Source organism: Trichosurus vulpecula, chromosome 9 (genome assembly GCF_011100635.1).
Source record: "Trichosurus vulpecula isolate mTriVul1 chromosome 9, mTriVul1.pri, whole genome shotgun sequence".
NCBI lineage: Eukaryota > Metazoa > Chordata > Mammalia > Diprotodontia > Phalangeridae > Trichosurus > Trichosurus vulpecula.
In genome coordinates this window covers 51,508,148-51,531,989 of record NC_050581.1, presented here as the reverse complement: position 1 = coordinate 51,531,989, position 23,842 = coordinate 51,508,148, and the positions used below count along the sequence as shown (strand labels likewise).

Below are 23,842 nucleotides of genomic sequence, written 5' to 3'. Positions count from 1 at the left end.
GGCAAAGGTAATGGAAAAAATACAAATGAAAACACAGGTTTTGAGAACTCTTCACAGAGCCCCCTTATTAAGTTTGAATCACTCATTTCAGGCAGTATTCAAAATATGATTTACCAAAATTCCATTTATTAACATCTTTTAAGAAAAGACATCAAGTGATGTACCTATTTAACTGTTAATTATGCCACATCTCTGTTTATATATAAACATATCATTGTTTATATATTAAACATAAAAGAAAGGAATAGCAAAGATATACAACTCTTAAAATTTTTTAAAGTCATCGACAACCAACCAATTTAGAATCATAATGAACCTTTTGAAGAAAAATATATTACTAAATTTTTTAACCACCACACTAAACATTTATACATGACCCTATATTTCTTCTTTGCTTGTATTAGAAAAGACACTTAATGGTCACTAATAAAGTGGCTGCTACGATCATTTAAATAAGCAGTGGAAGAGCACATGTTTATATTTACCTTTTCCCTCAAATCACAACAAAACGCATTATTTCTAATAAGCATGGGCAGAAGTTGTTCAAGTAAGAAACTCTGAACTATGTTATTTTAATATCAGTTATTTTTAAGGAATATAAAGTATAAAGAATATAAAGTACAACAGTCTGCTACAAGAACTGTGAATCTCACATAAGGCTATTTTTGGAATATGGCTGAGAATCTCTAATATACTAATAGATACAATGCAATGAGGAATGACAAATTTAGAAAAAAGTAAAAAAGACTATTTTTAGTGGGACTGAAGGGAGATCAAAATTGCTGAAGATGCACTGAAAACATCTCCTGGGTTGTGAATATTGGGGAAGCAAACCGTAATTTTCAACTTATCTTGTTAGTGCAACATTTACATAGAAATATAAACTAGTTAGGGTGATACGCTAAGTAACATATATGGAAATCAAAGTGTTTTTTAAACCTCTAAAGAATAGTAACAATTATGTATGAAAACTTTTGTTATCTAAAAAATTATCTCTTTATTACCTATCATTTATCTTGATATTTTGGTCCGTCTGCGGGTCATACATAAATCTCATGAGTTGCAGATGTAATACTGGTGGCAATGTGAGGAATTTCACACCTTTTTCAGCTTCCTGAACAATGAAAAAGAAAGGCACGTTAGCTATTATTATCTCTTAGCAACCAAAGCATCAGCATTTAAATTAGACGTTTGCTTTTTATTATGACAGTTATTGTCTCATTCTTAAAAATATGTAATAACAATCAATTATGTACAAGACAACTGCAAAGCCATAAAGTTAGGTATATGCTTATATTCTGTTTCACATAAAGATCTGGATCTGGGATGGGTCTGAGGATGCCAAAAAGTGACAATATACAAATTTAATTAAAGGAATTCCAGCAACATTATAATTTGGCTGCCAATGAATTTAAAAATTAAGGTAGATACCAGAAATATACCACTATCAATGAGCTAAGAGATGTTGTTACAAAATTCCCAAGGTACCTGCAAGCCATGTTCTCCAGCATCATATTTGTTGTCACCATCTAGCTGTTCTACTGCCACATAATCTATGAAGGACTCAAATACTAAGAAAAGATATAAAACATTTTTTACCAAAATGTAGTTATTCCAAGCATTGTAGTATGTAAGTCAATTTAAAGAATTTAAGAATTCAAGGATCAACAAATTCAACAGTAATAATAATAGTAAAATGTTTAATAAAATCATTAGCAATGTGTTCTTTACTTGGCACCCTCTTCATAAAATTGCAATTAACTGTATCATTATAATCATTAACACTGGAGAAACAGTGATAAAACAAATACATTTAACTAAATGCAAAATTTCATTGAGGGCCTAATTCAACAAGATTTTATTATGTATGTGGAACTTACTATTTTTTTTTCCCTTTATACTTAGCTGGATATCATAATAATCTTCTCTCCGATCAGATCGATAGTCCACATCTTTGCACTGGATATAGGACTGCAAAAAACAACCCCAAAACATATTGGCTCAATAAGTAGCTTTACTATAAGTAACTAGCAACCATTTAAATATTTCTTTCAAAATAGTTTTAGTGGGTATTTTACATACCACCATCTTGCCTCTAAATAATTTAGGTATGGTGCCTTCTACACAGGTGCCTTTCATTTTATTCTCCACATTATCGAGCAACTGAAACAGAATTTAAAACTTTTTAAATTTTGACAATTATATAGCTCATATTGTCATACATTATTCTACCATATCATAATCATATCAAATTGTATATATAGATCATAAGAGCTGATAGGACCTGAGAAAGTAAGTAGTCAAAACTCCCTTGTTTTATAGATGAGAAAACAGTGGCTCAGGTTAGAAATGACATAAAACTAGTGAGCAGGAGAACCTGGGTTTGAACTAGTCAGATCTTCTGAACCCAAATCCAGTGTTTTTATTCATTAATTTAGTAGATACTTCTATCACAAAACAAGCTGATCATAACATATGTAAAGATAATAACGTCTTAAGAGGTGGAATAGTTGTGGAGCAGTCCTCAGAACAAGAAAGCAGACTTAGTTCCAAGTCCAATGAAGTTTGTAGGCTTTGAATAAGGAGAAACAGAACTTGATTTTGGTTATTATAGGGGCTAATATAGCGAGGCTACAGGAATAATGGTGGCTACATTGTCACTAGTAAGAGAACACAATCATGTTAGCACCAAATGGGTGAAACAATCATCCAAAGAGGGGGTCACAGATAATATTGAGAGTTATATGTCCTATAAACTGCTAATCCAAAAATGCCAATCTAAGCTATACTTTACTTCTGGGGAAAAGCTCCAGGCTTTAATATACTGATCTGTCTTCAAACTTTTAAATCTTATTGTGCTTTTTTTCTTTAATTTCCTAGTAACTTCTTGTGGAAATATTCTAACCTGGTATTCAAGAGGAAGATCCACATGTAGGTTAAATTATGAAGGGAGAAGCCAGGTACTGAAGTGCATAAAGAGACGATTAAATATTGTAAAGTAGCGTTGAATCCGAAGTGATTCTTATCAAACACGTCTACTGCAATCTGCTCACTATACTATATATACATTCTCACTGTAATAGACTAAATTTGCATTAATTTTACTTTTTAAGCACCTAACTATAAAACAGATATTCCTTTGTAGAGAGGGATAAGTATAGCATTAGTCCAGAAGAGACCTAGCAGAATCACAGAATTTCGCCGCTGGGAAGGCACATTAGATCTCATATACTAGACTAACACACTCATTTTACAGAGGTTAACAAAATTTACATCTAAGTTTAGCCAACTTGACCCAATGTCATTCCTTACCAAACAAAGAGATTGCATATACACCTGGGCTTGACTTCTTATTAAGCAATAAAACGTACTTCACTCTTTTTTTAACCTATTTTACATAATCAGGGTAAAAATACTGCAGGAAACTTACCACTCGACATAGTTCTTGGACATCATGTTGCATGAAGCTGTCTAAAGTTTCCCATCTTTTAAAAGATAAAAATAAAATTTCTATTTTATGGAAATGTAGATTTAAGCGCTGGAAAGGCACTCTAGTCCAACCCCAGTACAATACAGAAATCTGGGCCAATGGGGACAAAGTGGATTGCTCAAGGAAGTGCAGGTGAGTGAGGAAGCAGAAGCAGGGCTCTACTCATAGACTCCAAATCTATGTCTGGATTTCTACCAGATTAAATCTTTACAATTTAGACTGTAAGAATTTAAGAATAATTTGAAGGACTCAATTTATGTACAACTGACTGATACTTATCCTGAAGAGATGATCAAGTACACTTTTACAAAGTTGGAATTTTTAAATGCAGAATTTTTTCAGGGTCGAAAGATCATTACCCTATTCAGTGTCCCAATTCTGTTTTGAAAATATCATAATTGAAATCCTGGAGATCTGAAATTTAGAGCCTATACATCTAAAAAATAATTACTATGTACCAAGTCTACCCTAAGTCAAATATCACCACTATGATCTTGGGGCCTGAAAAAAAAATTCTCAAGTGAAATGGTAAAATTCAATTATGTAAGAGCCACAAAGAAACAGAAACACTGAAACTGCCTTTGAAATTGTGAATGAAGTCCTTTCACCCAGCGATTAGATTGTAAGGATATTACTATCTATAGAAGTATTTTTAGAAAAAATAAATTTTTGGGGGGGTGGGGTGGGGGTTAGTGGTGGAGGGGGAAGAACACGGAGACAAATCTATAGCATACTACCATAACAGTAGGGGAAAAAAAGGTGTAGGTTATTCCCAATATAGAAATCTTCTGAATATAGAAATCAAATTTATCCATGAACAACTCACCTGAAACTTGCCTGAGGTTTTTGGAGGTGAATCATGTACAAATGATAAGCAGTATCTGAACCCAAATATTCCTGACTCTAAAGGCAAACCACCTTCTATTCACTATTCCATAATCTCTATTTCTTAAGGAAGTTTGAGAAATTACAAATACATGATTTTATTTGAAAGGTTCAAGTTTCTAAGTTCTTTGAATGTGTTTTTTTCTTCGTGAATTGAAATTTCTTGATTACTAAATTCAGAATAAAAATATTAAGTTCCAGGTGCCAATTTTGTGAGATGTTGTAGAGGTTAATTTGACAAGATTTGGCAACTGAATTATTATAAGAGTGAAGGAGAGTAAGGAATCAATGGGAATGCTGACTTTGTGAACCTGTGGAACCTGTGAAAATGGAAGGATGCTAAATTAAGAGCTAACATAGGCAATCAGGATTTTTTTGAAAAGGAAATTCTTTAGCCTAGAAGCACAACAAAAAAAAAGTCTATTTTTATAGACTGTCAGGATATAGAATGTTGCTAATTAACTGAAGCATCAACAAAAATATTCAATGAAAAGAATTCTAATTATAAATGAAATTGTAGACTTTTACTATTTACAGTATATTTTAAAACTTATCTTTAATAAAATTCTAAAAAACTCAGCTTGTCTCTTCTGAATTTTGTATTGAAATGCTTATGATTCATGTACATACGGTTGTTTTGATTCCTTTTTTGTTCTGCCCCAAATTACATAAAATTTCAACAAATTCAAGCAACATTTTCTAAGCACTTACTATTTACAAGGCACTGTGCCAGGTGGCGGGAATTCAGGGTGAGAGATTATACAATCCTATTCCTTGGAGATGATATAATTTTACAAGAAGGAGGCAACCTTTACACAAATAATTTAAAGTATATAAAAAGTAAACTAGCAAGAGGGATGTGAAACGCTTTTCTCTAAGCAATGGGACCTGACAGGTGCTTTGAAGGAAGGATTCTATGAGTGAAGGAGAAGAAGGTGTGCATTGCAGAGACGGGGGACAAAATATATACATACAACAGCACAGAACATTTGATGAGTCATTTGTGTTGAAAAAGAAAGTGGCATGCTTCATCAATTCACACATTGTGGCATGATGCAGTTGAGCTATTCATGATGTCGGATTACTTTCAACTTTTGATACTATAATGTGAAGACACTGCTCCTTCAATCCTGGGTCAACAACAACCCTATGTCTGACTAGTCTCTATTGCTTTAAAAAAAGAACATACTAATTTAAAACTTTGTCATCCCTCTGTTTCTCTACAGTGCTGCTAGTGCTGAATCTTGTTTTTATGTTATTATTTATAAATCTACTTTTACCACCTAATTTCATGGAAATAAAATTTGTACAGATCTCTTCCTGAATACAAATGCGAAATTTGCATCAAAACTGTTGATGGTGAAAGTTTGCTTTTCTGTTGTGCACATCAAAACTAGTATATTTTTTTTCTGAAATTTTTTTCATTTAAGGTTTTCAGGATTTAAAAATTCATACCACTGAGGTTCACAGGGAGTTTGTATTAAAGAGTGTTAAGTTTCTCTTCAATTATGATTGTGATAGCTTAGAAGATATATGTCAGAGCAGAACTAATAAAATGAGGCTAATTCCTTTAATCTCTTCCAACATATTTGAAAATAAATATGGAATATAATAAACAAAGAAACAGCTGCTTGAACCCCAGGCATATTACCCTATTTTTATTCATTTCTATGTCTCACTATTCCATTTTCAGGAGGATAACCAGCGTGAGTTAGGGTTTAAACTGGAAACTGACTAATGCACCATCATTTGCAAGCTTAAATCAATTTTAGAGAAAATATCCACCTGTAAGTACAAGTAAGAATTGGATTTCTTCATACTTACCCAAATGATTTCGTTAGCTTTTTTGTTCCTACAGGTTTGTCACTGTGTTGTAGCTCATAGAAAACTCTTTGTAATGCTAAAGGAACACTTTTTGATGAGTCATCACCTTCCGTTGGCATCATGTATACAGCCTAAAAAGAATTGTTTATTAAAAGTTATAAAAATACATTATTTTTGCACTCATTCATGCTGTGATAAATTTTCTGTCTTAAATGCATTTTCTTCATTTACCTGTAATTGGGGCTTCTCAAAAAAGTTACATGGGTAAAATATAAGGTTTTATAAGGTAAAACCCTAAGGTTCACCTTGATAAAAGCAATTTTCACATCTTAAAATGATATAACATAATTCACTTTCAGATCATGCCAAAGCAAACTGGGTCGGCTCCTATTATTATGAGCTAATTATCAGATAAACAAGCATATATCAAAATGAGAACATTTGAATCCAGAACACATTGAACTATGCCAACTATTAATAACTAAGGCTGTTTAGCAAAATGCAGTTAGTAATGATAAACACTGCTAACAAAAAAGATCTACATGTTCTTATACACTTGACATTAAGATACAAGAATGTTTTTCCTCCAGCCTAAATTTTTAAATTAAATGTTTAAACACATTAATATGAGATATAAAAGGATGAACATATACTTTGTTTCTAAAATAGAACTCCAAGAGCGACCAATTAGAGGTAGAAGCATGGTTTGTAAAGCTAAATCATATTTACTGCAGATATATTTTAAATACCTGAGTGATTAACAAGAACAATGAGTGAATAAAGGCAAATTTTAAGTAAATAGTATAAAAAATAGTCTACTAAAAAGGATTTTCCTGAGTATTCTTCTAAGTGAAAAGGTATAAGAAAAAAGAAAATGGAAGGAGAACTATGATACACTTTACCTTGCGTAGTTGATTTGTGAAAAATAACGTTTGTAACAAACTGTTCATGTAACAAGTTGCCCCCTGGTTCTTCAAACCAACATATCCCGTATGCTTCTTGGAATCCCACCTAAAAACAGTTTAAAGTTAAGGGTAAATCACACAAGCTACATACGTATGTATGTATGTATGTGTTTTAACTATTTACACTATCTTAAACATCACAAAACACACACCTCAATCTCATAAAATCTACCTACTACATAGGATGATGGAAAGAATATTAATTTATCCACGTTAAAATGATAGAAGCCTGAGTAATTACTAGCCATGAAATTTACTATTGGCCCATGTAACTGAACATTGTATTAATGAAATCAAGGACAAAGGTTTACAGTGAGTTGGTTGGCTTTGGTTTTATACTTAAGACAAAACTTCTAATCCCCAGCCAGCTGCCATGGAAATTGGTGGTACTGGTTAAAAAAAAAAAAAGCTGAGACAACTGATGAATTAGGGGAACTATATTGTAACTAAGGAAAAATACACGACAATGCATGTTATAGCACAGCTAAAAGCCTATTGTAACAAATCCAACTGCAAAGTGTTCCAGAAATCTGACCTCATCATCATGAATATCTGGCTTAAGTCCCACCTCTAACACATATAATACTGGGCAAACCACCTAAGTAAAACCTCCTTTAGAAAAATTGCAGTTTTACAGTTGCTGATCTGTATTGGTAGGGGTGGATGTACAAATTACAGATACTACATTCCCTAATATTGAAGAAATGAAATTAAAACAGAACTGAATACTAAAAGTAAAGAGTATTTTGAATACAGAATAAAAACTGAAGGTTTCCTGTCACAAAGGAATAGAATCCATGAACAGAGGACAGGTATGGAAAGTCAACCAAAAGAATGATTGGTTTAAAAACAAAATGCATCACTAAACTTTTTTTCCTTTAAAAGTCAACCAAAGAACACTTTGAAGAAATAAAGAGTAATTTTTACTTGACAGCAGAACTAAAGATCCTTACTTAATTTCCTTTTCCATTAAGATGATGCAAACATGACTAGGTATTAAAATGTTAATAATTCAGTAATCTGCATTGTTATGTGAGGGAGGAACCAAAGAGGGAGTGTTATGGTAAAGAAAAGATTTTTTTGTATCATGAATTCCTTTAGCATGCTGGTGAAGCCAATGAACTTCCTTCTCAAAATGATATTACAAAATATTTAAAAATAAAAGTTCACAAACATCAGTTAAAAACTTCAGTTTTACAAAGCTCCCCCTGGGATGTAGGTGAGCATCCTTCGTTTGTAAATGCAGGGAAACAAGATGTCTTTGTATGCCTAACAGGGCTACACAGTAGGTATGTGTTTACTGGATTCAAAATTTTCAAAGTAACTGGTGATAAGTGTTTGCCATACTATCATTTTGGGTTAACCAAACAATTTTCATTTGTGGGGGGATTAAATCATATAAGGGCTGGGAGAAAAGATTTAAACACTGGCTGGTCAAGGTTTTTTTTTTAATTAAATTTTTGTTTTTAGTTTTTTATGGTATAAAAACCAGTATTTGAACAAGCCTTCTTTGGTAATTACTTAGCTTGAAATATGAAAATAAGGCGCTCAGAGGAAAGTTCTGCTCATACTACTTGTAAACTAATAATAACTTTCCAAACAACTAGAGGTAGGTAATATGCTTAATCTGATCCATGATCTCATAAATATGGGCAATCTATACAATGCACATTAATACATTCATATCTTCATATGCTGTAGGAGTAATGTCCTACAAAAAAGAGGCATAATACTGTGGAAATTATGCTAAGCTTGGAGTCTACAGAACCTTGAATTTAATCTCATCTTTAATATTTAATAGCTCTGTGACCATGGGAAAGTATCACACCCATTTCTAGTTTTACTTTTCTCAACTAAGCCTACTTGACAAAGCAATTAGGATCTTGGTGATCAAATTAAAGTATTTGTAAAATAACTTTGCAAACTTTAAAGCACTATACAAATCTTCCCTATTATTGTGCAAGTCCTCCCATATATCCTCCATAGAGGAGTTACTGAACGCACTGAAGGCCCTCTAAGTCATTTAATAATAATTTTTTAACAGTCTCAGCATAGCAATTAGTCTATCTGCTTTGCTAGATGAACAATCCAATCAGACTTTTCTTGAATACCTTCTGTACTACTTCCTTTATATATGTCACTGTTGGTAATATTCTATAATGTACTTATTATGAATCTTTCTATTGTCTTTTGGGTCACTAACCACTTCTGATTCTTTTAAATTTTTTAGTGTTCCATGATTTGCAGGCAAGACGAATCTGTGTATCAGCAAATAGCTTGGGAATGTTGAAAGAACTAGGCAATTTCCCAAATGTAATCCAGCCCTATCTTTCTCCTATTTAATTACGGGCAGTGTCTTCCCAAGATAAATGTGTTAACGTACTGTCCATCCAACTGCATGCCGTAGTCTAAGTACAGATAGAGGCATTCTTCATCTGAATTTTCCTCTGAGTGATTTATTATTTTATTGGTGAAATATTCTGAGACTTGATAGCCTCAGTACGATATCATCCATAAATAAAAAGTATTATTAAATGACCTAGAGGGCCATCGGTGTGTTCAGTAAGTTCTTTATGGAGGATATATGGGAGAACCTCATCAACAAAAGGATATCCCTGCTCCATTTCAATGGTAGATAGGATGCCTTAGCATATGTGTAAGATTCATGTCACTGGAGGAAAGCCTTTGGGGCTTTGTTTTGTTGTCATGTGCTTGTAGGTGTAAAAGAGGAAAGATAGATAAAAGGACTTATCTATACTGTAACTTTAAGGCCTACTACTATAGGAGGTTTGCTTATATTGCGGTGTATTTGTGTTTAACTTAAAAATATTTATGGGTACAAATTGCAATCCATCCATGCTTTCTCATTCTGTGTAACTCTTATCCCATATGGGAGCCTATTTAGTTACATAAGAGGTACTTGTCAAATCAGTAAATAAATGGCCATCTTCCTGTGAAACTACAATGTGGTATGGGAGCCCTGAGGTAGAATTCCTGAAGGCTATGCATACACAGAAAGTATGGTAAGCCCAATACAAAAATAAAAGTCATCAAGTATAAACTTTTCAAAGGACTAAGTCGGTCATACAGACTGGCTAAATCTGGAGAGGAGAGCCTAAATAGCAAATTGATGTTACAGATACTAATTTTTCAGTCACTCTAATGCCAAAAGATGGTCTGCTGAGTTACAGAAGGATTGTGATCTGAGTCTATCTAGGGCTGTCTACACACCAATGAAATCAACAGCCCCTACAACCAGGGTAGTAAAAGTATTGGAAATATAGCTCCTGTTTACTATGTGCTGATGATGTTGACTAAAGGAAACTTTCTCGAAGACAAAACTAAAAAGAAAAACTTACGCAACTCCATGGGGAGCATCTGCCTGTACATAGACTTCAAAAGTAACCTTGTCATCTTCTATAAATCCTTTTTCAGGATCAGTAACTTCCTACAAAATAGAAAAAAGACTGTTGAACCTGTATAGGACATAACAAGCTCATATTTACTCAATTTTACTTCGTTAAAATTTATTTTTGGCAAGATTAGGAATTATGAAGTACATAAATTCTTTCCAAAAAGACAATAGTAATACTATTGACTTACACGTTTCTTGTAAGTAAGAATTGTTTAATTAATTGAATACCTGTTTGAGCAGTAAGTAGCACCCTCCACCCCCAGTCACATCTTTGTGAAGTTTTATCAATCTTGCTTTTGGTTTTTATTTTTGCAACATTTCAATGTGCAGTGTACCAAGCCAGGCATAAAAGATACACTTGACTTTTAAAGATTACTCCAGGAATATATAGACACTACCAACAGTTTAATTTAATTTAGTTCCTTAAAATGTTTACTTTAGAAATCGTGATAATGATACAAAGAATTCAAGTATCTATAGTCTTATAGATACTGCAAATACTAATAATGATGAATGATTCATAATTTTACTTGTTTTCATTTTCCTGTTGTAGATATTAGTTACTGTTCTGCCTTTACATACAACATAGTACATACACACTCTCAACTGGGCACAACTTGTATAAAGGGTCCCTTGGTAAACTGGCAAAACATGCAATATCAGTAAGGAATTTTTGCCCATATACTTAACATCTTGATGCTAAAATCCAGAGTAATTTTATGAACGGGCATCATATAGCATTTAGTGAAACAAGTGGTATGAAATCCAATTATTATGTATGCTAAACACATTGTTAACTTACACTCCATGCCATGAAATTGGAAAATCCCCAATCATTCTCTTTATGAAAGAATAAGTGACTGATGCGGCGGCTGAATGATTTTTCATCATCTTTGTAATTTATTATCTTCAGCACAGCTTGTGCATGACAAGACCATGACCTGTTTTAAAAAAGTATATGAATATAAGAAAGGCTCAGTTGATAAACTAATATATTTAAAATACCACCAAAGTGCCTTAAGACCTTACTTCACATGTTTAACAAATAAATTCATCAATTTTAAAAAACTGGTTATAAGGCAGCAAAAGCTTTGTAAAGTTTTATTCTTTAAATTTTCTTTAGTGAGAAACTGGCTGTACCAAAAATAGTTGCCATTTAAGTGTTGTGATTCAGTATTTCCAAAATATTAAATGGTTTTTTCATAAAACAAAAAGAACAGTATCTGCTATTTCTGTTGTAGCTTTTTAAAAAATTGAACCTGTGATTTCATTGATGTAGGGAGTTCTGGTGAGGAAGCTCTCTCAACCAATGCAGGTCAGCAGCTATTGTGCAACCTTAGAAAGCTGCCTGGGGGCACTGAGGTTCAGGAGCTTTCCTGAGGTCACAAAACCAGAATGTGTCAGAGGGGAAAGGTGAATCCAAGCTTGCCCTCTTTTACAACATCAAGCTAACTCTAAAAATTACTCTTCTAGGAAAAAATTTACAAGCTCATTATTTTACAATAGCATAAAAGTTGGCTGTTCTTCTTTAAACAACATAGGGAAAGTAATAATGTTTTCAAATGGCAATGCTCCAAATATTGTAACAATAACGATACTGATTTTAGGTGTCTATGTAGCTAAATATCAAAGGGCTGAAGTCAGTTAGCAAACTACTTTCTAATTTTCCTTCGTTATCTAGTAATAAAAACGAGTAAGGTGGAGCAGGGGTAAATAAGATCAATAGTTACCATGACAGCTGTAAGCCATTAGGTATGTATAAAACCACATAAAAAAGGTAACATGTAGATTACATGCTTCAAGTTTGCAAAGAAAAGTGAATAGTGGAAACCTAAGAAAAATTACTTCATGATTCCTCAAATGCTTGACCTAGTAATGCTCACTCAGAATTCCAAAATGGAATTTTGTATCGATGTTTAGAAAAGAATCATTTAAAGTGATCTCTCCTTGTCTATTTGAGAACAGAATTTTGAATTCAACCAGAAGAATTGCAACTAAGGACCAAAAACTCCAACATAAAATTTTTAGTAGTCATGAGCAATTGTGCTGGCAAATGTGCCATAATTTGTGTGTGTGTGTGTGTGTGTGTAAAAACCAATAAGAGATTGTATGTCGGGCTATAAATTTTTGGCACTAAATTGTTTTGAACTTTGACCTCCCTGTATTCCTCTCTTCTGAATATTTTGTCTAAACTGAAAATGAACTAGTTTTCTAGCCTGGGAATCATTGAATCTAGAGCTAAAAGGAATCTGAGAATACTTAGTCCAACCTCTTTATTTCATTGATGAGAAATACTAGGACTGGGAGGAATGAAGGGACTTGTCCCAGTCATACTAGTAGTAAGCAAAATAGCAGAGATGGTAGATAAACCTAAGCCCTCTGAAATCTAGATTGAATGTTCTTTCTGTAACACACTATGCTGCACCTTGATTCATGAGCACGTGAAAGATCAAAACTAGGATAAATGAAGACCAGGATTTATCCCTAATCTAGTGTGGATTATGAAGATTAAGAAAGGCTAGTCCTGATACTTATAAACATTATTAATAGCGACACTGGCCACACAGACTTATGGAGCAAAAATGAAATGTTGTATTAGTTTTCTTTTACTATGCTCTACTGTGATGATTTGTATTCTGACTAGAGAACACAATTTAAGCATACCATTTATGATCGCCAGGTTATTGGCACAATAAGAATGAGGAGAAAAGTTGACTTGCCCTAGCTTAGAAGCTTTGAAGGAGTGCTTTTACTACTCTAAAATCAATTTTCTCTTCTGTGAAATGAAAGGAGTTGGACTACACAAGGGCAGGGGAACCTGCCATATGTGTGGCCTTCTAGGTCCTTGGGTGTGGCCTTTTGGCTGACTCCAAGTTTTACAAAACAAATCTTTTATTAAGGGGATTTGTTCTGAAGTTTGGATTCTGTCAGAGGGCCCCATTTGAGGACCTAGAGGGCCACATATGGGGGCTCAGGTTCCCCACTCCTGGACTAGAAGATCTCTAAGGCCCCTTTTAGCTCTAAATCTTATGATCTTCTGTAAAGAATCATGTAACTTTTAGATATGCTGTTTTAGAAATTCACAATGTGGACCACAGATTTCTCCCTGTTATTCATTTAATTTCCAAAAAATATTCAGAACATTTTCAACATAACAGGAAATGGGGAAGATACCCCAAACATCAAAGGCCACATAAAGACCCTGTAATATGGTGTAAAAGGCCCAGGTTTGGCAATGACAAGTGAGTTCTAGTCCCAGGTCTATTACTAACTAGTTGGAGGACCTTATGGCAAGTTGTTTAATCTCTCTGGGTTTCGGTTCTCACTCATAAATAAGAAGTTTCATCAAGATGATTTCCAAAGTACATTTCAGCTTTTCTTTGGATTTAGGTTGCTTAAAAATTGTAGATATTTTTATCTACATTTGTAAAACAATGTAAAATTGTAAAAAGCAAAAACACCACAGTATATATGAGATAAGTCAACAACTGTCAAATCATGAAGTGGTTTCCCCTTAGAAGATAGTAAGTGAATATAATAATGCTAGAGGTATCTAGCAACCTAACCACAGACCTACACAGAATGATCCTTGACTTCTGGGGCTAGCAGGGGCTAGGAAATATAGGAATATAGCAACTGCTATATTCCTATATTTTACTGGGCTATGAACCGAGGACACAATATAATTAGGGTTAGAATTTCATACGAATACAAAAGTATGGTAAATGGTGGAAGGAGTAAAGAGAAACTACTTTCACATTTCCAAAAGGAAAAAAGTCTCTATATTAAATGTATCAAATCTGTTTAATGAAAATTTAATTAACATTACTATTTGTGGGTTTATACTGTCATCAGATGAACTGTCTTACGTGGAGTCAGATTCAGCATTGCACTGGAGAAAGAATCCTACGCTTTTTTGGTGTGGTCTGTCTGGATAAAATCGTGGCATCACCATGATCTTCCATGGAAGATTCCTTACAAAACATGGAGGACTAAGGACTGATTCACTCAGCCTGCTGAAACGTTCAACTGTAAATTGAAAGGTTGCTTCTGAACGCCAGCTGGTATCTGTAAGAAAAATGATCAGGAAATCAGAGCATATATGAATACTAAAAGCTGAAAATATTCTTCAACTATATAGATGTAATTCCAGACAATAGTAAAATGCCAGAAATACAAAAACATCCTACATGTTGGAAATTCACTGGCCAATACATTAATGATTAACATGGAGCATCAACGGAGTCTCAACCACTACAAAATAGATTAGTGAATGTGTACTCTAACAGATTAGTAAATGTGTCCTCATGAAATCTGAAAATGTTAACAGTGAGAGTGGAAATCAAAGGGATGACAGAAAGTATCTGTATGTTTTCCAGTGAGCAACCAACTTCAAGGACAATGAATGGTTCCTTACTGAATTCAATCACCCAAACTGTTGAGAATATCTACTCAGTGCAAGGGGAAAAAATATTAAATTTCTATTGTTTCTTAATTCACTGGCAGTCCAGATGAGCTGGGGTGGAAGAAAAAAGCACAATCTTGAAAATTATAGCTGAAATTATTTTTAAAAGGAAAACCAAAGATTTTGAAAATGGGACCCATATGCAAAGGCCCAGGGAGCTGGAAGAAAGATGGACACATCAATTGTTTTCTGGTTTATATGGGGATGCAGAAGAGGTAATATAGAATAAGTGCTTATCTTCCAGCTAGTTAAAAAGAATTAATCACCTCTAGTACAAGTTTTTTTTTTAAAATAACCAGTCCCATGCTTCTAATAATGGAAGATCTTCAAACACCAAAATACAGTCAAGCAACTGACATTACTATACATAAAGGGAAGAAAAAACTGACTTCAGAGTTAAAAGTACTAAGTTGTTTTTTTTTTTTGGGTGTACACATATTTTTGGCATTCAACTGAAAGTTTGCCATTTCTTTCACATTGGTTAATAGTTATTAAACCTGAAAATTCCCAACTAGGTTGTTAGATGTTGGCACCTATGTAACATTTCCAGAATCATTCTGGAAAAAAAAAAAGCATATAGGCTTTTTGGGTATAATTCTGGATAAACAATTCATCTTCCCAACAAAAAAATTATTGTATCATGAAATCTAAAAGTTCCCTCTGATTTTTCTCTTGTGGCTAGGATAGTTGTTTTTAAAAACCTCATCTAAAGCCAAGTCTTTTCTTTTCCTTTGCATTAGACTGTTTGAAGATGGTGGAAATGTAGGATTTCTTGGGGAATCTCTTTTAGTGCTCTCTTAATGAAGAGCCTTGGCCTTAAGGGATGAATTTTTTAAAAAAGTCTTTCTACCACTGTCATCTCAAACATATTCAAGTATCTTCTCATTAAGAGTTAAAGTTAATGTTTTATACATTGAACAAAGAGGTTCTGATTTTGATTTCAAGTTAGCATTTATTATTAAACAATCACCAAAAAAAGTAATATGTATACTTCTCTTGTGGGAAAATGGTTTCCCATTTAATTTTTTCCTCAGGGATATTCCAATTTGTGTGCACAAGGGTAGAAACATTTGGATAATAATTTGGATAAATATATTAATAAAATCACTATTTAGTATGGTATGCTCAACAATGGATCTGCATCTGTTTAGTTTCAAATCGACTTTGATGTTCTCAAGACAAGTGACACAGTAAAAAAAAAAAAATGCTTCGTAAAACTCTCAGTCAACCCACTTTAAAATTAGAAGGTATTACTTTCCTCAGATACAGCAACCAAAATCTCTAAAACGCAAAATGTGGCCTATGGAACAGCACAGGCAGAGAAGCATGAAGAAGCAGAGAAGATTGAAATGTCTAGTAGCCCAGAGTCAGGCAATGATGAAATGTAGCAACTCATGAACTATTAGAAAAAGTGGTTAGGGTGGGGACCATAGAAAAAATCAGCTGAGAGCAAAACTGATTTTGCAGTAATTTGTTATTTTTAAAGCTACAGAAGTTTTCAAAGTTTTGCTGCCACTTGAATTTGATATTGAGAAAACATGTCCATCAGTTCTCACAAGAGTAGTATCCTTTGCCATAGACAAACAGAACACCTAACTTTTTGATAACGTATTTCTTTCCCCTCGAAAGCTATTTAAGCACTTCTGAGGAGAAAAAAATATTTCTTCTCAGAGTTTTTCCCTGGATAGATACAAATGATTTTCTAAAGAGCATAACTATTAAGTTAGTATACCAATTCTTTTTTAGAGATAAAGAACCTGCTATAAGGGAAAGGGTGGGAAGTATTCAAATTAATAGATCATAGAATATTTTGTGGAATGAGACACAAAGCATTGTCATATGTGATGACAAAATACTACTCATAGTGCTTTGCAAAACCTCAATACAATGGTAGTAGCATCAATAGATAAGGCTGAGAAATTAATCGGAGATCTATATGCTAATAAGAACTAAGCAACATTCTCATATCTGCTCTAAACTCTTAGAACTTAAAATTCAAGTACAAGGAATCTCCTTTCAGAAAAGAGCAGCATTCAAATTTAAATTCACAACACAAATAACAATATACTGTTTCTACTGCTTTGTACATAGTAGATGTTCTATGAATATGGCTGAATAATGAATTTTTGTTTCTAGGCACTACTATAATTTTCAATATTCCAAGGAAATATCAGCAATACCCCCAAATTACCATTATTTATCTTACTGATTTAAGTACTGATTGCGTTTATTTTTTAAACACAGTATTTTAACAATTATAAGCTATGGAAAGGAGTATTTAATACCTACTGCTAAAAAGCATAAAACTATACAAAAGCAGATTCAAGTCAAAGCATGTTTCTAACCCCAATGGTCTATTCTGACAACTCAGCCTACAATATACAACTTTGATGATGCCACACAAATTGTATGATTGTTTAAATCTCTACTATGATTCTTTTCATGTCCAAATCTGCAAATGCTCCTTGGTTGGTTGGTTGGTTGTTCTTCAATCTCTAAGGGGATCAATATGACATCACTACTTTAGAGTTGAGTTACAATGTGCCCAACTGTAGCTGATTACAGATCAGAATGCTTTACCACAGGTCAGGCACAAATAGTGCCCAAAATTTGGGGCAGATTCTCTTATCTGTGCATCTTGCATTTCTTTTAGGAGAAATTCTCCTAAATAACTTGTCAGAAGTCAGACTCCAGTGGATAAATAATCTATTTTGGTCACTCAAAAAATATTTATGATTACAGACCTATGACACTGCAGCACAATTTAAAAGTAAAATGGTGAAGATTAAGATTTGTGGTTGAATCTGCTGCCTCAATTACTAATTCAGCATAGTCTGCATAGGCTAGCTATATCACTATTAAAGAGAATGGAAAAGCTAAAAATGTTAGATTACTGCCTAAATTCATGTATAATTTTAATCACCTTAACTGAAGGAATGACTCCAGTGGTTTTCAACTTTTACTTAGGCAAGTCATATTGACGATAGGGTATTCCAAAATAAAGGCAGCATCCCTAAAATGGGATCTTATAGAAATAAAAATCCAATTTTATTTTGTACAATTAAAAAAAAAAAGAGGCTATTTTAACTAAATAAGTATGTTTCAGCCACAAATAGGTAGGGCCCTAAACAAACTAAACAGAACCCAGTAAAGTGGAGAAATTTATAAAGGTAAACAGACAGAGCCCTTAAATAGGGACTCGTTTAGTAACTGCTTAGTCCAAAATGTATCTAGGGTAAAAAATCTTTTCAATGATATATCTGACAGAGGATTTATTTGTCTTGAGACCTCAAGGGATCTCATTACGCCTCCCAAGGTGGATAGCTCTGTTTTTCCTTAATTTAATCAAGTCTTAATTTTCCTCCTTACAACTTCTTGTTCTGCCCTCTTAATTCCTTCAAAATGATCTTCACATGGCATTTGATTTTAACTGTACCGGCTGCCCCATCTGGATACTCTCCAAACTATCCACGTCTTACCTAAAATGTAGCGTGACCATAATTGAACACAATACAATTATGTTTTGACCAGAGAAGAATACTGGAGGGTGGGTTATCTTCACCTTATTCCTAGAAACTATTCAGTCTGTAACCAAATATTGTTAACTCACTGACCTCCAAGTTCACAAAAATTTTCCACCCTTTTCATCTAGTTATGCAACCTGGCTAATAATTACGAAGCTAAAGTACAAGACTTCACATTTACTGCTAATTAAAAGTCTTTTATTTGATATGACCCACATATACGTCACATTTAACAAATGCATGTTAAACACTTTCTCATTTGATTCCCACGATAGCCTTTAAAATAGTAAAACTGTCTGCTCAAGGGCAGCCCCTTGATCAATTTTAAATCAGAAACCCAAGAGTATCTATAATCTAACACATACTACATCCATGTACTTTTCCTGTACTTGACACTGAACTCCACAGTCTTAGTAGTTGTGAGCAGTGTCTGTATAGCCATCTAATAAGGGAGAAAAGAACAGTGTCTAATCACTAGATCAAGTATAAAGGGGGCATTCAAGGATCTTCTCCCACTCCCACCCCCAATTAGTAGTTATAGCCACAGCCTCAGGGATGAATTAGAAGTGAAGAAATAAGGAGATGAGTAAGAGGTCCATCTTACTTTCTAGTGCCTGGGCCCTAAGGCATAAACTCCCTGAGAGCGAGCCTGCTTTTCTAACTGCTTTTGTGTAGACAGAAGTCTTTATGGCACTAAGAATAAGACTTAACCAAACAAATCCAGGTTTCAAGAAAAATAAAGCATATATTTGGGCCAAAATATTAACTCCTTAGTTTATAGAAGGGTAAAAACCTTACTTAAATCTCAGAGACTCTCACATTTATACCTGTACTAAGCATGTAAATAGTCCATCTCTCCTTTTGAACTGTCAGATGAAGGGACAGTTTTCCTGTGTCAAGTAGTACAATCTTTTTACCAGAGTAATTATTGTCACATGCAATCCAATAAGCAATTTTAACACATCATGATCTACAATGGGAATTTTCACACTACATGTGCCTAACGTAAATCCAAAACAGCTGGGAAGGAAATTCCAGATTTCTATCACTTTTGCAAATCATAGTTACCTATGGGAACTAGGCGGATCATTTTTATGTTCTTGATATTGAATTTTTAAAAACTGAAAAGCATGTAATTTTATTTGGGCACTCATTTGAACAAACTTCAACAAACTTCTGGTCACCAAGTCTCTTTCCCACTCCAGCCTAGCCTCCATTCAGCTATCAAAGTGATCTTCCTAAAGGGTAGGTCACCCAGTCATCCTCCTATTAAGCTAAAAAATGGCACCATATTACCTACAGGATCAAATAGTACATTGCCTGCCCCCATGCTTGGAATTCTCTCCCTCTGCCTCCTGGAATCTTTCATTTAGACTTCAGATAAAAAATACACCACCTTCCTGATTCCTGTAAGTTCCTTTCCCCCAATTTATCCACTATACATCTTATTTGTACACAGTGGTTAGCATGTTGCCTCCTCCATTAGATTGTGAGCTTCTTGTGGGTAGGATATGATTTTTGCCTCTTTGCATCCCCAGTGCTTCTTACAGTAACTACCACATTGTAGGCACTTAGGAAAAGCTTATTGACTTGACTAGGTCCATTTCCCTGCTACCATTTAAGAATTTATATAGTTGTTTAAGGTTTGCAAAATCATTTTATCCTCACAGCCATCCTTGGAAGTATATGCCATTATTACTCCAATCCTATAGATGAGGAAACTGCCATTTACTTCAGGTTGCTTCTAAAACAAATGCTCACTCTTTTTTATCCACCAATTTTATGAAAATCTGATTATTTTTTCTATTCCAACTCTTTTAAACAGAATTGACAAGAAAATTATTTTTGTCTGACATCAAAAACACTACAATGTGTCTACACTAACAAAATTCTTGGTACACTTCAGGCATAACTCAATTACAACAGCTTCTAAACAAGAAAAAGGATTAAAAGAATGTGAAAGGTGTGAAGATAAGTGTAAAATGTGAAGATAAAAATAAATGAATAAACTATTTCCTTTTACTTTGCACTGGGTGGCAGACAGCCATTCTTTTACTCCTTACTTAAATCTTTACCTTCTCTCATTGCTACATTTAAAGCTCATTATGAGTGTCATTTTCTTCCTAATATAAAGCCAGGTTTGACCTGCTCAAAAAGACCATGGCCAAGTCCTGGTAAGTGGTCCATAGAGACAATCCTTTGTTAATATGGAATTCTATACAATTCTATTTATCTGATATATAATAATCTCTATTTAAAAACTTCTTAAATGTATGTTTTGTACACTAAAGATAAGGATAAGAAATGGCTCAGCTATAAGTAAGGTTTACAAAATTTCAAAGAATCACTTAATGTTACAAGAAGACATCAGCCCAAACTCCGTATTTGTCTTCCTATCAAATTATTTATTGCCTTACAATTCCTCTCAGTCAACTTCATCTCAAAGATTCCAAACACCTAAAACCACCCATCTTAAACAGCACGCAAAAAAGATCTTTGATTCAAAACACTTCATTGCCAATTGAGGACAGAAGTGTTGGCTCTGTTTTATCTCTGGCTCCTAAAGAACAGGAGTGTAATTTCTAACAATTCAGTCACCTTTATCAATATTCCATTATGCCCTAGAAATGCCCTTCAGATTGTCCAAGTTAGAAATAAAGGTATTTTACTCCTGCTGTTTCCTCCCTTACTCTAGCTCTCTAAAACTATTTGCATACAATCACTCTAAAATATAACAAACTAGAGTGGAGTGCTTTCTTTGCTCCTGCACCTATACCTTCTTAATAAACACTGGTTAATTAGACCAGCTTCCTGGATGCCTTTTGTAAAAAAGTCTCTTTTGGCATTTCTGGTGATTAAAAGAAAAACACCAAAAATCCAACAAAAAGCCATACCCACACAATTGTCCTTTTCTACACAGGGTTGTAAGTGCACTCCACAGGTAATAAAGCAGCGGGATTTAGACCACGCCTTTTTACCTTCCTCAGATATTGCCTCAGCCAGCTGACAGGGGATAAACCGCACTGTGAGAGAACTCTCAACTACTGCTGCAGTTTCTCATGAAGGCTGAACTTTTGGCAGGAGGTCTGAACAGCAGTCCTTCTGGTGATGCAGCCCGAGACTGATGGTTTCTTTCAACTGCCCCGTTATTCCCCTGGGAAGGACACAACCCTCATGAGGATTGATGGACTTGTTTTTGACAGAACATGGTTTCATATTACACTGCAAGATTCCAGGGACTGCACAAAATTATTACTGGCTGGTATCTTTTTGGCTTTGGTGGGTTTTTTTTTTGTCTTTTCCTTTTTTATTTTAAACTCACTGGTCACAGTTAACCAAACTACACAAAAGGTTTTTTTTAAACGAAAGAGAAAAAGTGAAAGAGGAAAGTGATATTCAAATGATATGAATTCATCACATTTGCTTCAACATAAATTCTGCCACTGATATTATTGAATTAATTTGCTTCAAAAACTTACTGTTGTATAGCTATGTATGATCTAGGGAGGAAACTTGGCCTATCTAGAGATAGTGTGTAAAAATGGAGACCATATAAAATTGGTTTTATACCTATGAACTATTACGATTAACAGGGAAAGCAGTGACTCATCACCTATATGCTAATGTATTAGAAACACAACGGAAAAACCAAGCAAGCTCAAGAGATCTAGAAACTGTTATACTATTCGAAAAGAAGAGAGCTATAGTCTATGCTTCACCTTGAGCCCACATTCTTGCTGCTATGAGTGGATGTAAAGTTGCAGGCACGAATATAAACTAAGCTGCAATAAACTTTTGGTTTTAAATATTCCCAAACTACTAAAGGAAAAAAGTCAACTCAATACACTCAACATGGAATCCATAATGTACTATGCAATTCGAACCACAACATGCCAATGCTTTTTAGGCTAGACTGCATAAAAATTACTATAAAGGAACTCTAAAGAAATGCAAATGATAAATTCCCTTCACAAATCTACTTACCATCCTCCATATCTTCCTCTGTGTTATTATGTCCATCGGCCATTGCTACATTCCCATTGATGACAGGATTTTGTGTAATTCTTGGTGGATCATCTGTATCTCCAGCTTTTAAGAGGGGGGAAAAGAAACTCAATATTTTAACTTAAGTCTTCATTTTATAAACAATTCAACAATGAAATCATATTTAAGTACTTTTATTGGAGACCATAAATTTTCAAAATAAAAATGCTGTAACAAATGGTTTTAACAAATGCATTTAAAGATTATTTCCTACTGATCATTTGAATGTTAGTTTTACTTTAGAAAACAAAAAAGTACCTTTTATATTTACGCCTAATATATAACAATTATCAATGTTAGTCAACAGAAAGCTATGTCTGTGGATAACAAAAATACTCAGTACACTAACATAAGGATACACTCCTAAAAATAGGAGTTCTAATCTGGAGTCTGTAAAAAATTGAAAGAAAATGCTAACAACTGCATTTCAATATAATTAATCCTACTGTTTTCTGCATTTAAAAATATCATACTAAGAGTAGTACAATAAGCTTCACCAGATTACAAAAGGGATCTGTGACACACAAAAACTTAAGAATCAGTTTTAAAATATATCCATGTTCAGGTTTTATGTAAACTAATTTATTTTGGGGGATAAAGGGGAATATATTCTTCATTGGGGCAATAGTTTAAAATTTACATATAGACTAATAAAAGTAATATCTGAACTACTGTTTTATTAACAGTGGCCATTTTTAAATGCTTTACTCAACTTTTATTATATATATGCTAATGTAAAAAGCATGATTTTTTCAAGTAGTGATGTCTAAAGTAAACTGGATTTTTTTGTAGGGATAAGGACTGGAGCTGAGGTTCCCAGTGAAAAAACTTCCCTTTATAAATGCAGGCTGGCATCTTCTTTATCCTTAATTGTCCAGAGTAATTAAGTGACATGCTCAAGATCAGGCATAACATAACAAAGTCAGTGAGAGAACTGCTTTTCCCAGACCCAAACCCTTAAGCTCTCCATCCACAATAATGCAGTTGTTTCCAGAGACACAATTATGAGAGAAACTTAGATTTGGAATAACAATAAAACATCAATGAAAAATGGAGCAAAACACTAGTTAACTTGTTAAGCTGAATGCCTATAAATACTCCAAGAAGCAGTAATAATATTACAACATAATGATATATCACATCTTATCATATCTACAATTTTACATTTATCTCATTTGATCCTGACAATACAATGAGGCAGTTGTTAAGTTGTTTTCCAGTCATATCCCG

At 33.8% G+C, this 23,842-nt stretch overlaps 1 protein-coding gene across 1 annotated transcript in view; it reads right to left on the bottom strand.

The window, feature by feature from the left end:
- The window catches only part of USP7 (ubiquitin specific peptidase 7), a 93,119-nt gene that overhangs the window by 23,660 nt on the left and 45,617 nt on the right, over nucleotides 1-23,842 (bottom strand). Inside the window, exons 2-12 of the mRNA XM_036739191.1 lie at nucleotides 22,553-22,657; nucleotides 14,449-14,647; nucleotides 11,382-11,520; nucleotides 10,524-10,612; nucleotides 7,102-7,210; nucleotides 6,200-6,330; nucleotides 3,431-3,485; nucleotides 2,083-2,163; nucleotides 1,881-1,971; nucleotides 1,489-1,571; nucleotides 1,005-1,114 (exon numbers count right to left, since the gene is read on the bottom strand). Of these exons, the coding sequence (XP_036595086.1) occupies nucleotides 1,005-1,114; nucleotides 1,489-1,571; nucleotides 1,881-1,971; nucleotides 2,083-2,163; nucleotides 3,431-3,485; nucleotides 6,200-6,330; nucleotides 7,102-7,210; nucleotides 10,524-10,612; nucleotides 11,382-11,520; nucleotides 14,449-14,647; nucleotides 22,553-22,657 (1,192 nt within the window). The remainder of the gene's footprint in view (nucleotides 1-1,004; nucleotides 1,115-1,488; nucleotides 1,572-1,880; nucleotides 1,972-2,082; nucleotides 2,164-3,430; nucleotides 3,486-6,199; nucleotides 6,331-7,101; nucleotides 7,211-10,523; nucleotides 10,613-11,381; nucleotides 11,521-14,448; nucleotides 14,648-22,552; nucleotides 22,658-23,842) is intronic.